Source organism: Macaca fascicularis, chromosome 10 (assembly GCF_037993035.2).
Source record: "Macaca fascicularis isolate 582-1 chromosome 10, T2T-MFA8v1.1".
In the NCBI taxonomy this organism is placed as follows: domain Eukaryota; kingdom Metazoa; phylum Chordata; class Mammalia; order Primates; family Cercopithecidae; genus Macaca; species Macaca fascicularis.
This window is the reverse complement of record NC_088384.1, coordinates 93,870,294-93,886,804: the sequence shown is the minus strand read 5'-3', so window position 1 is coordinate 93,886,804 and position 16,511 is coordinate 93,870,294. Positions and strand designations below refer to the sequence as shown.

Sequence of the window (16,511 nt, the reverse complement as noted above, 5' to 3'; positions counted from 1 at the left end):
TTTAGTATATACTATACTTACCTGTTTTCAGACCATGGTTAACTGTGAGTAACTAAAACGCGGAACGCAAAACCACAGATAAGAGGGGACTACTGTATTCACAGCTGCACTGTTGATAACAGTACAAACTTACCAGTGGGAATGATGAGATTAATGTTGGTACATCTGTGTGGTGGAATATTAACTAGGCAACAATTAGTTCAGTGAGAAAATCAACTTGCATAAGAAAATATTATATAATTCTGTTTGTGAAACACACACTCTCTTACGTACACAGAAAATTTCTGGGAAAATGGATATGATGTTGTTAACAGTGACTGCCTCTGGGAAGTGGAACTACAAGGGATCAGCAGAGGGGATCTTTTCAGTTTTATACCTTCTATATCACATGAATTTGTATTTATAACATGTTTGTATTTTCAGAGGTACTAAGACTATTTTCAAAGCCTCTTGTTTTAAAACAAACAAAAATGGAGAAGAAAGAAGCAAGAGGTACCAGAAGCTTCCCAAACTAGATCATATGGCCCAGCATAACAGTCTATGCCAATAACCCAGCATCAATCACGCCCAGAGCAAAGACAGGTGTGAGCTGCAGTTCCCCACAGCCAAACTCACCTTCAGCCTCTTCAACAGCCACTGTAGAAGACCCTGCTGGGCACCGTCTGTACACATCTCAGGCCGGAACTCAGCCATGTTTTCCACAATAGCTGAAGGGAGACAGACACCAGTCATTTGGGAGGACAACTTTGTTTCTGTCTGCAACAAGCTTGCTTCCCATGACAGGCATGTTATTCCTCTCCCCACTTCCCTGCATTCCTCCCAGCCAGATGCTGGGTTGTCATTTTCAGATTAACCAGGGAGTTGCTGTGGTTTTCTTCTTCCAGTTATGCTATAAGTAAAACTCATAACTGAAAATGGTGGAACTCACAAAAGGGCTAAGTGATAGATTTTCTATGCTAATAGGGAACACTAGAGCAGAACACACAAAAGGGTGGATATCTGCCTAAGAAGTTTCACCCAGTCCCAAATGAGTGCCAGAAACCCATAACCAAAGAGACAGGGAGCTAGGCAAAAGCCTTAAAATCAGGGGCTGGTGAACTCAGAGTCTCTCCCTTTCCTGATTCATCCATTTGCAGTTCTACTTCCCTGCATCAGGTGGAAGCAAGAATATTGCAAAGCAGGCAAGCATGGTCTTTTCAATTGAACAAAATAACATGCACAAGGGGAAAGGTCATGCTGGCAGAGGTAACTCCCAGGTACTAGGAAGCAAATATATATGGTCCAGCTATCTACTACAACAGCCAAAGTGTTGCTTAATAGAAAAATTAAAAATTAGGAGGAAAAAAAAGTTATTGCATGACTATGATACTGAAAAGGAGAACTTTTTTTTTTAAATCACCTGGAGTCGTTAATATCAAACGGTTTCATTTCTTTCAGCCCCCCTTCCACTCCATATCCTGGAATATGTTACTATCATGAAACAGCTACACTTTTGTGTCCCCTAAGCACAATACCCAGAACACACTGGGTGTGAATTTTGAAGAAGAAAGGGCTGAAGAAATCACCACACCTCCTATCTTCTTTCTCACTCCTTTGCCCACATCAGCCTCCACAGTGGCAAGTTAAAGGATGACCAGGCAGGGGAAGCACGAAGCTGTGGGAGCAGAGGAGTAATGAAACCCTGAGAGATGAAGAGCACTACGACACCCTGAATTACTTTCTGCCATTTCCTACAAAAATCAACTCATTCGTTTTAATCTTCCATGCCTTTATCCTATTCTTCTGCTTATATTTTAGATGGTTTCCTATTGTTCACTTGAACAAAATCCAAGCTTCCTGCCATGGTTTACAAGGTCTTCCATTATCTGGACAAACTTACTCCTCCAGTTCCATCTCCCACCTCTGACTGTCACAGGCCATTTCCAGTCTTTCCTCAAATCCCAGCCCCATTCATGACTTTGCAAATGATACTCCCCTGCCTGAAGGCCCTTGTCCCACTCCTCCACCTGTCAAAATGCACCTGTCTTCATATTCAGCCACAGTCACGCACAGGAGCTAGCTGCTCCTGTACAGCAGTTTGCAGGCTCTTCTTCATTCCCACAGCGCTTTTCACTGACTCCTATGATACCATATGTCACCCAGCATTGTCTTTCCTTTCTTTTCAAGACTCCCCTGTCTGTCTGTCCTGTCAGGAGCAGGACCATGCCTACTTCACCATCACCTACCCTAGCACCTAGCACAGTGCCTGTCAGGAGCAGGACCATGCCTACTTCACCATCACCTACCCTAGCACCTAGCACAGTGCCTGTCAGGAGCAGGACCATGCCTACTTCACCATCACCTACCCTAGCACCTAGCACAGTGCCTGTCAGGAGCAGGACCATGCCTACTTCACCATCACCTACCCTAGCACCTAGCACAGCGCCTGGCAAACACCAGGCACTCAATAAGCGAGAGAGAGGGAAGAATCTCCTGAGCTCTTAGTAGCTGGCCAAGCTGCAAAAAGATCTCTGTAGACTGGCAGGCTGGTACTTTTTATTAACAGACAGTCAGTAGTCAGTTAACAGACTTTTGATACAGCAAAATCCAGCATTCTGCTAACAAATGGCAATGCCAAATTCTGGCTCTAGACTACAGCCAACCCAAATTACAGAGTGTTGTGTTCCTCCTCTTCCCCCCAGGTGCCCATCTTTCCCCTTCTTTATGATAATCCTCAAGGAAAAGAGTCCAGAACTACAACAGAAATACGTGGTACACAAAGGAGCTAAAAATAAAAATCTCATCTCATCAAATTTTCTGCTTCCACTGGGCCTCGTTCATTTCTCAAGCTCTGCTTACAGATATGTCATCTCTGGTTTTGTAAGACTGACCAGTAATAAAGAGGGCTACCCCCAAAACACAATTTTAAATAGGATATTGGTTCAACAACTTTACAAAAAGAAAGACTGGGGAGATTCAAGGAGGAGAAGGAAGAGGAGAAATACTACGGAGGAATCATTTTAAATGAAAATCTGATGTAGGGACAGTCAAGTAGTAGCAATATTTCAACTCACAGTTTACATGGTAGTCTATACCTAAGGAGAGAAAGAAACACTAACTCTTTTTCAAATAAAATGTCCTACAAAGGTACAGAGCGGTCCAAAAGTTTGCAGTTCCATTGAAGGAAAGTGATAAGAAAAACCAACTTAAAATGATTTAAAATGTTTAAATATACACATTCCAAAGGAAACCAAATTAACCAGCATAGACTTCATCCTAACTTTTGGAGGCAAAGGCCTGCTAACCAGAGCCAGCGGTTTCTGACTAGGAAGGTTACCTACTTAGTGGATTTCTGCTTTTATTACCTACAAGCCAAACCAAAGCTGCAGCTATATGAAATTTACACAAAGGTCTTCATTTCTGAGAAGGCAGTTTGGGAGCAGAAGGAAGGAAAACACTCCTGCTATTGACTATATTATGAAGAAGGAAGGGAAATGAGCACAAAGCCCCAAAACAAACACAAAGCAACTCGGGCAATGGCAAGCACCCTTCCTCTCACCCAGAGTGTTGTGGACGCCATCTGCCTCCTCTTTCACAGACTCATCCAGGCGCTCCAGATTCTGTACCAGCAGTGCTACCACCTGCCCATCCACCTGCAAGAACAGCGAAGCAAAAGGAGAGAGGGATGTTACAAAATGGTCCCCAAAATGTTCCCGTTCCCATACTTACTTCTCCACTATTTGAATGAACAAAGTGAGTAAAAAAGCAGCAATGTATGGTTTACAAGGTGCTCTCCCATCCCATTATCTCTTTTAAGTCTTAAAGTGACCCTGAGGTAAGTAAAAGGCAGGCATCATTATCTCTAACTTCAGATGAGTCAACTGGAGCTCAAGGAGACAAAGTAAAATCCAAGGTTAAAAGGTTGGTGAGTGACAGTGTTAGCACTTGAACACAGACCATCTGAAACCAAGCCCTGTGCTCTTTCTCCTTCTCTGTGGTACTTAGACAACTCACGAGAATGCCGTCTTAAGCAAAACACATTTCTAGGCCAATGCACCAAAAGATGTTTCGCTGGAATGTTCACCAGTCACATTTTATGTTGACCTCAAAACATTCCTGTTTCCTTGCTAAGCTTTTATGAAACTACTACTTATAAAGAATTTATAGTTCCCTCTTAAAAGGAATAATCAACACAATAAAATATCTTCTATTTGTATGACATGGGATGCACAGAAAGCTACTGCATTTCCCTTAATGGAGTCAGACATGTTGAGACAGATAGGAAACTTTCAGTAGCCACACCATATAGCTGATGTTCAAGACGTTAGTGACTCAGCCAAGACCACACAGCTATGGAGCAGTGGAGGCAAAGGCAAAAACCTGGCTTCCTTCTCCTTAGGTGAAATGATGCTTTTACTACTTCATGCTACCTCCTGTGCACAATCTGTGTCCTAGGGAGACTGCCCTTAGGTAGCCCTGAGGCACACCAAGGAAGATAACTAAGGAAACACCTAGTTTTCTGTCATCAAGAACGGATGATCCATCTGGTAACGGATTCTTAAGCACAGCCAATAAGTAAAGCCACCTGAAGACACGGTCTGCTGCATATCTGTGTCATCCTCCCTCTCAGTGTTTCGGTTTCCTCACTTATGAAATGGGGATAAGTTCTAAAGAGTAAATGAAAATATGTGACAGGCCTTACCCTAGGTCTAGTTCATGGCAGCTGCTCAAAGAATCAAGTAGAAGGTTTGAATCTAGCCCTTTACCCTGTTGATACCTGATTATTCACTGTTCCTCTCTTCCACTGGCTAAGAAAAAGCCAAGTTCCTGAAAGGCAGGCACCTTGCTTCATTCATCTTTCTATATCCTAAGTCTACTACAATACTATATACAGCAGATACTCAGTAAATCTTGCTAAATTTAAATAAACTGATGGAACACATAGTTTGTGCACTGTAATTGCTCCATTTATCCTCATGTAATTCTCACATCTTTCACAGGCGAGAAAGTAAAGGCTCTGAGAGGTTAATTAGTCTGATTGAAGTCACAAAGCTGGTGGCAGAAGTGCCCAACTCCAACTCTACTTTTTCCCATAATCCCCCATTATTTCAATGAGGGGAGAGAATGAGGGAGAAAAAAGAAGGAAATGATCTCATCCAACCAAATACTTCCGGAGCCCTTGCATGTAAAGTATTCTATAGACACAATTCAAACCGAGCTTGAGGAGGCAAGCAATGGCAGGCGGCATAGATCTTGAAACATGGACTCTTTACTCTGTCTGGGTGAGATGTAAGGGAAATATGTGGACAAGGGAAATGTGAAATTATTGACTAATTTGTGATACCTGAATCACAAATGAATTAGATTTTTCTAGGCTCTCCTTTATGCCGTGGTGTGAGGAACAAGGAGGGGATACTAGTTGAAGAAACACTGATGCCAGATTTGGGAGCCTGTAAATACAGGAAAGTGCTGTTTTCCCATCTTGTGCCAAGAGCTATACAATCTTGCTCTCAAATCTCATAGCCAGCAAAAGCTTCACTAAAGAAATCCACTACAATGTTTTCCTTAATTAACTGGACAATTTGAGTATGTAAGAGAAAACAGAAAAACATCTGGGGGAAAAATATGAACCATGTCACAGTATGTTTTTCCCTAAATCACCCTGATTGACTTATAATCTCCCTGAATCCTAAAGCAGCAGACACCACTACTCCACTGGGTACCACCCTGCTTGCCAGTTCTGCAAACTGCTTCACCAATTTCAATTGCTTATTGCCGCTTTATCTGCATTATTTTTCCCCCTTTCTTTGATTCTTAGTTATGTTTCCCATCTCTGCTGTTTAGAAGGTGGTGGGGACACTGTCAGTGAGCAATGCGTTTAAGTCCTAGAGCTGAATGGTTATGGATAACAGGCCTCCGGCTAGAGGAAAATATTTTTTCTTGCTACGGAAATCCAACCTCTTTTTAAGCTTGCAAACTGTGAAACTTTATGTTTAGTTGGGTTAAGTGCAATTTTATCTGATTGCAGGAAGGCCAAAAGCAGTCAAAATACATTTAGCTCAGAAAAACCTTCAAAAAATATTTATATTATGCATGGCTCTGGATATCACTGAGTAAAAGTACAAATTAGCATTCTGATCTATTCCCTCTAGCCCCTTGGGCCTACGTTCAATTTTCTGGACCTGTGACAAAGTCTGAAACTAAACACAAATCCTGCTTAGGGATTAAAGCATCAGCTGGAGAACCCTTGCCTTGGAAATCAGGACTGTCTTGGGTGTGATGTTTTCTGATAAGTCATTTGTTATTTCTGATTGTTAGCAGGCCTCCCAAACAATATTCCGGGAGGTCCTACTGAGATAAAGTTCAAGGGCACGATCAGACATTATCTTCCACTTGACCAAAGAGGGTGGATATAAGAGAAGAGGAAGAAATAAAAAAGAGACAGATGAGAGGGTTTGAAGGGGGATTCTTTTTCTATCTGGTACAATCTGCCAATAAGCTTTCTCAAGAGTTAGACTGGGGTTTTTCTGCCTACTAAGAGTTTCAGAAATTTCATATTTAAAAAACAGTAATAACAATAAAACCCATACCCACTGAATCTTGATCAAACAAGTTTTGAGAATAATACAGTAACATGGTCATAACGCAAAACTCAGGCCTTTTGTATCCGAGCTGTAACTTTTCAGCTTCCATTCTTGCCCCTCCAGTCCATTATCCACACAGCGGCTAGAAGCCCTGTTTAAAACGCTGGTCAGGCTACGATACCACTCCCCTGCTTACATCCTCCAATTACTTCCCTTCACCCTGGCAATGCCACCCAACCTCTTCACCAAGGCCCACAGAGCCCAGTGTGGTCTGGCCCTGACTCTGTGTTCTCCCTTCACCCCAGCTGTACATTCACAAGACTGGCCCCTTCTCTGTTCCTTGAATATGTCAAACTCAGTCTTGCCTTATGTCTTTTGCCCTTTTCCCGTCCTGCTCTTGAACATTCTGAATGGCTGGTTTCTTCCAGAACTCAGGCCTTGCCTGACTATTTAATCCAACCTGACTTCCCAGCCACTCTACCTCACATCACTCTATTTTAATTCTCTTAAACAGGGAACCACTCTCTGATAGTTTTCTTGTTTATGTATCTACTGTTTCTCCCTACGCTCATACCATGTAAGCTCCACAAAAACAGAGGCTTTGTCAGGCTTGCTCACAGCTATACACCTGGTTCCCAGAATCAGGAACACATCAAGTGCTCGATAAACATTTAGTGAACAAATGAACAAATGAATTTTGCTTTGGAACAAATACAGATGAAGGTGAGAACATGAATGGAAATGGGAAGGAATAAGATCCAGGAATTTTCATATTAAGTACCCTTACAGCAACATAAACCTGGCCAACCTCAGTCTCACCTGGGCAGCACAAATCCATCGCCAACCAAGTCCAAGGCAAACCGAGATGGGGCTTCAAAGTTTAACATCTCAGTAGGGTTAACTGAGTGCAGGAATGGGTATGGAGGGTAGTTCCCTGGAAGTCCACATCAAAGCCACTTTTGTGGAACTCTATAAAGAGTTTCTGTAAAGCAAATGCTGGCTCCTAGACACTGGCCAGCTACACCACCCAGCCACACTTCATCTCCATAGGCTGGGACACCTCCATATGCTCTCATATCAAAGGCCCCCTTCAGAGGCCATTGCTGATACCTGCAGCTCTGCAGCCCTTCCTGATTATTCCATCAGAAGTGAGCGCTCCCTCCTCTTGGTGTCCACAGAAGCATGCCTCTCATAGCTGTTTTCAATGTTCTGCCTTGTATTATCATTACTTATTTCTTCCTTTTTTAAAAAAAAAAAAACAAATAAAAACTAAAGCTCTATCCTCTCATGTCTTATTTAGGCCCACCCCACCTAAATGTGGTTTTATTGAGTGTTTGTTCAAAATGTTTTTGAAATGTTTTTTAAACTGAAAAAAATGTTTGTTGAACTCAATATTCACAGACATCTTACTGTGTGGCAGATGACACATACAATTTTAACCTGACATTTGCTAAGTGCTTAATATCTGCCAGGCATAGTACCTTTATAATGATAATGGCCAACATTTATCAGGTGTTTACCCTGTGCCAGACTGTTCTAAAGACTTATTAAATATCTCACTTGTTCCTCGCTTTGGTACTGTATGATAGGCACTACTGTTATCTCCATTTTACAGAAAAAGAAACAGTATGGAGAGGTTAGTAACTTTCCCAAGGACACAGAATTGGTAAGTGACAAAGCCACTGCTCTGACCACTGCCCTGATGGGGATCACCCCTCAGGAAGGACAAACTTATAAAGAGACGTCTATAATCCAATGTGACAAGTGCCAGGATGTACAAAGTGCTAGAACAACACATCCTGCTGAGGTGATGAGTCTGGAAAAAACTCAAAAGGGAAGAGATAAAGTTTAAGTCAGGCCTCACAGGATGAGAGGTAGTATTCCAGGTAGCCCCAGAGAAGCAAGGCTAGGCAAGCGGAAGGCAAAGCATGAGCAAAGGCATGGGACTACCTAGCACATGGCAAGTTTTGGGACTGGCAAGTAGAAAAATGACTGTAATTTAATCATCACTCTCAAGAAGTCCAAAGTCATCTGTGGAGAGGTAAGCCAGAGAATTGCCATCAAAGCAATATACCCTCTTGTTTACCACTCTTCAGAAAAGAGTCCATTTTCCAAGCTACCAGATCAACTTGTTACAAAGCACAAATATTTGCCTTTTGTGTAAGTAACAACAGTAGATATGAACCAAATTTTAAAACCCTGAAGATCCCTGAGAATGCCAGGACAGCGTTCTTTCCCCACAAATGTGCTATCCTATTGCTTAGGACTTCCAACTGGGAAAAAGACCAAAGCAATAACTGCAAACTGCACACCACAATAAATTCTGCCACATGCCCTCTAGCCTCTGCTCATGCAATTCCAGGCCTCAGATATTGGCCCCAAATTAAAACTACAAAGACAACTCAACCCTTGTAATATGAGAGTACTTATCAAATTTCTTCCCGAATGCAGCACAAGAGTAAAAAAAGTAAATGGAAGAACACCGCCAGTTCTGTTCTCTGATATTTACTGATGACTTCTGACTGGTTGCAGACAAGCAAATAATCTACTGGAGTCCAGGAATGTTCAATGCTTGTGATTCCTACCAGCCCCACCAGGATAAACCTGTAAGAGTCAAAATCTTAAACTAATATGATAATAATAAAGACTAAACTAAACAAACAGAACATCCTGCATAGCAGTTACCTAATGGCTCCCCAGACTGAGGGTGAACTGTTTCTTTCCAAACAAACAATAAAATCTGCCAAGATGCAGTTTTTGTCGGTGGGCTTGGCAACATGGAAAAAACAAAGGGGACTTTTGTGTGAATTGCTGTTTCTGGGTACGTTTTACATGCAACAGCCAGACTAGCTGTTCCTCTCTCGTCTTCCCTATTCAGACAGGCAAAGGATGGTAATTAAAATCAGCCCAGGGACCAGGCAGGAAGGCTCATTCAGAGCCATGTAATTAACCTCTGGAAGGTAAGACTGCACAACGACACTGCGGGGACACAGAGTAGGAGCAAGTGCCACAGTCTTTCCTCAGATGCCCCTCAAAACAAAGGGACTTCCCAACATCATCCTTTTCTTTCTGCACAGTGGTTCAAAGGAAAAATAAAGGCCCTGAATTCTATAAAAGTAGCAGTTTTCTCTCTAAAGGAGCCTGAAAGAAAAATGGCCATAGAAATTTTCATTATACTCAGTCATAAATGGCCCTGCTGGACTCCAGCCTCACTCCCTGTAAGAGCCAGTTCTTCATAACCAGTGGGTTCACAACCCCTTCATTCACACCAAATGCCAGCAGCGAGCACGGCACATGGGAAATTTCTAGTGTCGAGACCATTATGAGAAAGGGTGAGGAGGGGGTGGGCAGTGTAGCAGTGGGTTTTGAGATCATCTGGGACCCCGGGCCCAGCCATTCTGATTCAGTGGGTCTTGGGTAGGACTAGAAAGTAGCCAAACAAGCACCCCAGGTGCTTCTAATACAAGTGGCTGTAGTGATCTTTGATAAACTGCTAACTGAATCAAAACCAATACCAACATCCTTACCAGAGAGAAAAGACAAGAGAAGACAACAGAAGGAAGAACAACCCACAGAGCCTTGAGGAAGGATACAGCTCTGCAGGTGGACAGAGCTCCACAGGTGGTATCAGGGTAGGGGCTGGACTAGATGCACTTCTGCCACTGGCCAGCTGGGGTGCCTTTTCAGCTTTGTGGCCCTCTCTGATCACCAGTGAACTAGGAAATCTAGGGCGGTGGAAACAGAATTGTGGTGGGGATCAGAACATGCAGGCTCTTTTATCAGCTGTCACAGGACTGGCTGAGCAACCCAGTGGGAGTCTTCACTTCTGCAGCTGGGTTTCCTCGCATGTAAGGCAGTTCAACTTTCTGGCACCTGGCCACAGCTGCACCTCACAGACCAGCTCCTCTGGGTTGGCTGCTGCGTGGATCACTAGCTGAGGAATATTCTGAGGCCTGGCCTAAGGCTCCTCAAAAGACTGCAGACATCGACTGCCCTGTCTTCTACAGGCAGGGAAAGACATTCTGGCCTCAATGAGCCATAAGGTTTATTCTCATTTTTAACATTCTCCAATTCCTCTCTGATGACCTATTTGTAAAATAAGTAATAATACCTGTTCTCACTGGCACTTGGGATTAGAAAGTCCAGATGAGAAAAACATTTGTGAAAGCTCTTTGTAAAAAGGTCAGTAGCAACAAAAGACAGGAGGAAAGAAAGGGGCAGAAAATACAGAGTCTAGGAGACCACGGGTTCAAATCCTGGCTGTGTGACCACGGGCCATTTGTTTGGCCTCTCTAAGCCACAGCTTCATGGCTGTATATGGGAATAGCAGCAATAATGCCAATGTGAAAGGATGTGGTGAGAAGAATGAGAAATGGCCCTGCCCACTGCAGAGACTTAATGAGGGCGAGGCCTCTGCCTGACACAGTTTCAAAGCATAAAGCACTGCCCCAGTCATATCTCTACTTTTTCACTCTCCTTATTCACTCCGGTCTCGCCACAGAGCAGCGTCACTGTGGAGTTCCACCTGGTACCCACTCTCAGAGACGATGGTGGTGGTAATGCCAACAACTTATACAAACCTGCAAAACCCCAGAGGATGTGTAACTTACCAGAGCATCGATAAGCACTTCTGCTCCCTCTTCACTCTCATGGAGGGTGTCTATATCTGTTAATTCCTGAAGCAAATCGACCACGGCTATGGACACATGTGAAAAATGTTAAGGGTATAACACACACACTGAAACGCTACTGATATTTTTCTTCCCTTCTGTTTCCTCCTCAATTGCTTTATCACCATTTACCTTTAATAGACTCCGGTTTTATTAACATCTCTTCAACAGGGTTCTACCCACAGTGGGTATTCATTAAATGTTAACTGACTCACTCGGTCTCTTTCCTTATGCTGCCTTCCTCGCTGCTTAGTCCATAGGTTCACTGAATTTTCACAGATTTCAAAATTTTAAATAGATCACCTGGGAAGTCACTTTTCCAGTGAGAAATAGGCCAACACCCTCAACCTCATCTCGTAATTTAAATTCTTGAAACTCAGTATAATCTTAACTACCTTGTACAGTTCACCTTCGAAGGCAGTAATCATTTCTAAGAGGTGGCTGATGTTCACCAAGGAGTCTTCAGAGATCAGGACATGACATAATTGGTTGAAAACAAAGGGAAAAATTTATATGGAATTGGGCTAGTCCCCATCAACCTCTGTCCCCTCAAATGTCACACTGCTATGAATATAAAAGGAAGAATAGAGAATTTAAAACTGTGCAAAAATAGGAAAAGGAAAGGGAAGTACAGGGCCAGGCACAGTGGCTCATGCCTATAATAACACCCAGCATTTTGGGAGGCCAAGGCAGGAGGACCGCTTGAGCTCAGGAGTTTGAAACCAGCCTGGGCAACACAGTGAGACCTTGTCTCTACTAAACATTTAGGAAAAAAAAAAAAAAAAAAAGAGCCAGGAGTGGTGGCACATGCCTAACGTCCCAGCTACTTGGGAGGCTAAGGCAGCAGGCTTGCTTGAGTTCAGGAGATCAAGGCTGCAGTGAGCTATGATCACGTCACTGCACTCCAGCCTGGGAAACAGAGTGAGACCCTGTCTCAAAGGAATAAAGAAAAAAAGAGAGAGAGAGAAAAGAAAAGAAAGGGAAGTATAAAGAAAGGGAAACATGAAGGAGAGAGTTATATTTGGAAACTGGTGGCAGAACTAAACTTATAACTAAGCTTCCTTTCCCTCACCTGAAAACTCTCTATCTCTCTCTCTCTCTCTCTCTCTCTCTCTCTCTCTCACACACACACACACACACACACACACACAGGTGCACACACACACAACGGGGGGGGGGGGAGAGAGAGAGAGAGAGAGAGAAACAGATACCTTGCTCCAGCAAACTGCATTTATTGAATGCCCATGATGACTAAAGCACTGAACATGATAAAGGCCAATCCATTCTTCATTCTGGGCCTCAGTTTCCTCATCTGTAAAATGAGAAAGATAGATAATCTAAAACAATTTTAAAAACCATACACCACAGGCAATAACCAACATGTAACAAATGAAGAATACACACGGACAATATGAACCACATGTGTCCTGAAAAGGAGCAATCAGATGCAGCTGGGGAATTAGTAATGACTTGCTAGAAGAAGACTGCTCAGAAAACAGGCAACTAAAAATATGAGGACAGGCAGACTAGAAGGTAAAACCACGGGAATAAAAGCAGAGAGACTGGAATGTACAAAGGCATTTGAAAAGAAGAAAGGATTGGAGGAGAGGGGAGGGAAGTGGAAAGGGGAGAGAAAATTGTAACTAGCTGAAGAAAATAATATTTTGAAAGAATAAGCTAAAAGCTGTGTGCAGGATGCATTAAAGCACGGTGAGCGTGAGGGATGGGGGTGGCACACAGGAGCCACCACGTGGACAGCATGTGTGGGTAGTTGTGGGAGCCAGGCCTGAAGGAGAAAGGCCTATTCCAAAGCTACCACATACAAAAGAATCCTGAAGATTCAACAAAGGTCAGAATCAGGGCAGTTTTACTAAAAAGAAAAAATAAAAGATGCAGAACATATGAACAAAAATGACAGGACCTGCTAGCTGATGACTGATGTTCTGGGTATTATATGCAGTCTTTTGCTGAAAGAAAAATTACTTGAAGGTTTGCTTTACTCATCTCTAACTGACCAGCTGACCATCATGAATATGTAATTAAGCTTTCTGTGTCTTACTCCTTCACTCTTAAAGGTGATATTTACCCAAAACTTAATATGAGCAAAGAGCTTAAAGGTCTTTGGACAAAAATCCTTCATGCTTAACATCTTCATCTAAAAAATAATCAGAAAGCTGTTGACAGAGTCAACATATGTGCCTGATATAGAGTAAACTGAAACACACAAATTATTTGAATCAATTATAATAAAAAACAGCAAAAATAACCAGGCTACCAAACTAACCCCTAGAAACCCTAGAGCTACCCTTGACTAGTAAGAATTAGTAGTTCTCCCTCTCTAAAATTAAAATAGTCATCATCATAATAGCCGCCATTTTTAAAAGTCACAGCATCATGTCTGGTGCTATGCTACTGGAATTCTTTCAGCAGCATTATAAGGTTCGGTGCAAGTACTATTTAACAGATAAGAAAGGTAAAGCTAGTAGTTGTTAAGTTCTCTGGCCTGTGGTGGCTCATGCCTATAATTCCAGCACTTTGGGAGGCCAAGGTGGGCAGATCATTTGAGGTCAGAAGTTCAAGACCAGTCTGGCCAATATGGTGAAACCCTGTCTCTACTAAAAATACAAAAATTAGCCAGGTATGGTGGCACATGCCTGTAATCCCAGCTACTCAAGAGGCTGAGGAAGGAGAATTGTTTGAACCCAGGAGGTGGAAGCTACAATGAGCTGAGACTGTGCCACTGCCCTCCAGCCTGGGTGACAGAGCGAGACCCTGTCTCAAAAAAAAAAAGTTATCTAAAGGTCACTGCAATAGTAAGGGAAAAATGTTAGGTCCACCTGATTTCAATAACAACGCTATTGCCAACTATATTTCATATTAATGCACAAGGGGATATACACTCAGTTTAAATATGGCTACATTCAGGTAAATTCTAGCTATTGACCCTGCTGTAACCACAGAGAAAAGAACTATCATTTAATTCCACCATAAATTAGTAAAAGACTCAGGGAAAAGAATAAAATGTTAACACCTCCCCACTCTTCCAAGAAACTCCCATATTTATTCTCTTGAAAAGTTCATAATCCATTCAAAAGCTTATTTAATACATATGGCAACATTCACCTAAATCCATCCATCCATCCATCCATCCATCCATCCATCCATCCAACCATCCATCCATCCATCCCCTCACTGTGGAGTCAGATGTCTACAGGACAACTGAGCTGGGCACAGTTGCTTATGCCTGCAATCCCAGCACTTTGGGAGGCCAAGGTGGGAGGACTGCCTGAGTCCAGGAGTTTGAAACCAGCCTGGGCAACATAGTGAGACCCTGTCTCTATTAAAAAAAAAAAAAAAAAAAGCAAATAAATAAGTGTCTATAGAACAAGGATCTAAATCAGGCATGCAATAATGCAATAAGTAGTGTTATCTTTATATCTCTTGAATAACAGCATGAATGATTAAATACTTATTAACTTGTATGTGATGATTATTAAGCAATAGCCTCAAAAAGATAAGTGAAGTATATCTAAAAGATGAACAGATGAAGAGTCAAAGCAGGCTTGAGGACAAGGGTCATGTCATATTCATCTTTGCCTCACATCTTTAATGATCTGAATGATCCCAAAATTATCACCAGCCATGAAATCTTGTGCAAGCCCCTTTATTTCCTTAGAGCTTAATTTCCTCATCTGTAAAATTGGGGTAATAGTCTCTGCCCAGCCTCTTCCACTGAGTAGCTATAAGGAATAAATGAGATCAGGTATGTCAAAGGCCAAGGAAGTTAAAATACTCAAGAAATGTAAAAGCACTATAATACAGATTGTTAGTCAAGTCTTCCCACAGAATGCCCAAAGCCCTCACTATTGCCTTCATTTTTCCAAAAGCCTCTAAAATCTAAAGTTTAAGCTAACAACAGCATGGTCCCCCCTTTTTGGGTCACAATGGGTTGGAAGATCTAATTTTATATTTCAGCTATGCCACAGAGATTCAGATTGATCAAGTCCTTTATCAGCCTTTCAGGTCTTGTGGGCAAGATATCACATTTTTCTTTGATTATTCTTATACCACGCTCACAAATGTGTCACATGAAACCTAGAAACTTAAAAAATAAGAAACATTTTAGACAAAGGTGATTTTATAGAAAAGCATAAATGGCTTTTCCAGGAAAACTTGTTTCTTATCATGTTTCAATGGATATCTACTTGCCTACTTTCCTGCCTCAGTTGAGAAGTCAAATAAGAAATCAGCTACCTACCAGGCCTGGTAAACATCTCATCAATCCTACCACTAACTGATTTTATATAAATTCCCAACTTTCACAAAATAGCATTTTAGCAAGGCAGTAATAAGTCTGTAATTGCCATCATCAACTCCTGGGTAATATAATATGACCCAGAAGACAGAGGTCATTTGAAGACCAGAAAGAGGAATGAGAATCAAAACTAAAGACAGACAAACTCTCAATCTTGATGAGAAAATTCAGCATGGTTGGCCATCCCTCCAGCATTTCTTCACAAGCAGACTCTGGGCATGGGTGATAGGTTTTTCCACTGTAGTTACAATTTCATTTCACAAGGTAAAAGGCTCTTCTGTCCAAGTATAATAGGAAAAGAGAGAGCCTGTCTCCCTGCGAATTACTAAAACACAGTTTTTGATAGCCTATTTTGTCATGTCGAGTAGAAAGGCCACCCACGCACTCCCTCTGTACCTGTCCACTACTGGGGCAATAAGTTAGTGTAATAATAGGTAAAGCAAAAAAGACCAGCTGGGCACAAAATGGTCCATAACACAATGGCTCTTGGAAAAAAAGAGTGGTGTTTACTTCTATTTTTTGGCTCTGGATATTTGTTTTGGGGTCATATCCCACTTAGAGTCTTGGCACAGAAACTAAGCATTAATCTCATTAATCTCCAATGAGATGAGTCCACAAGGAACAAAGTTATGAAAAAAACAACAAAGAAAGAGAAATAAGATGTATTAAGCAGATGGCTTTTTAAAAGTCATTTCAAAAAAGCTTTCTTAAGACAAATAAACCAGTATAGATTCAGAGAATATAACTGTTAATGCAATAAATGTGAGCTTTTTAAAAAATTCTCTTTTCTTTAAGTTCTAGACTAGGACAGTAATTAGATATAGCTCAATTAATGCAGATGAATTTCAAAACAGACAAAATGGTCTTTTTCTCCTTCAAAAGCAGCTGGCACAAAGCTACCTAGAATGAAACTGGACAATCCTAGATCAAACTAATATGAAGGAGAAAATGTACTCATTCAAC

At 41.9% G+C, this 16,511-nt stretch overlaps 1 protein-coding gene across 2 annotated transcripts in view; it reads right to left on the bottom strand.

Moving 5' to 3' along the window:
• CTNNBL1 (catenin beta like 1) overlaps window positions 1-16,511 on the bottom strand; it is a 176,606-nt gene that overhangs the window by 102,516 nt on the left and 57,579 nt on the right. Inside the window, exons 5-7 of one of the 2 annotated variants that reach the window (XM_005568970.4) lie at window positions 11,174-11,271; window positions 3,539-3,632; window positions 616-707 (exon numbers count right to left, since the gene is read on the bottom strand). In XM_005568970.4, coding sequence (XP_005569027.1) covers window positions 616-707; window positions 3,539-3,632; window positions 11,174-11,271 — 284 coding nt within the window. Of the gene's footprint in view, window positions 1-615; window positions 709-2,650; window positions 2,705-3,538; window positions 3,633-11,173; window positions 11,272-16,511 lie in introns of those variants that run through there. The other variant, XM_074005298.1, reaches the window with a different exon arrangement.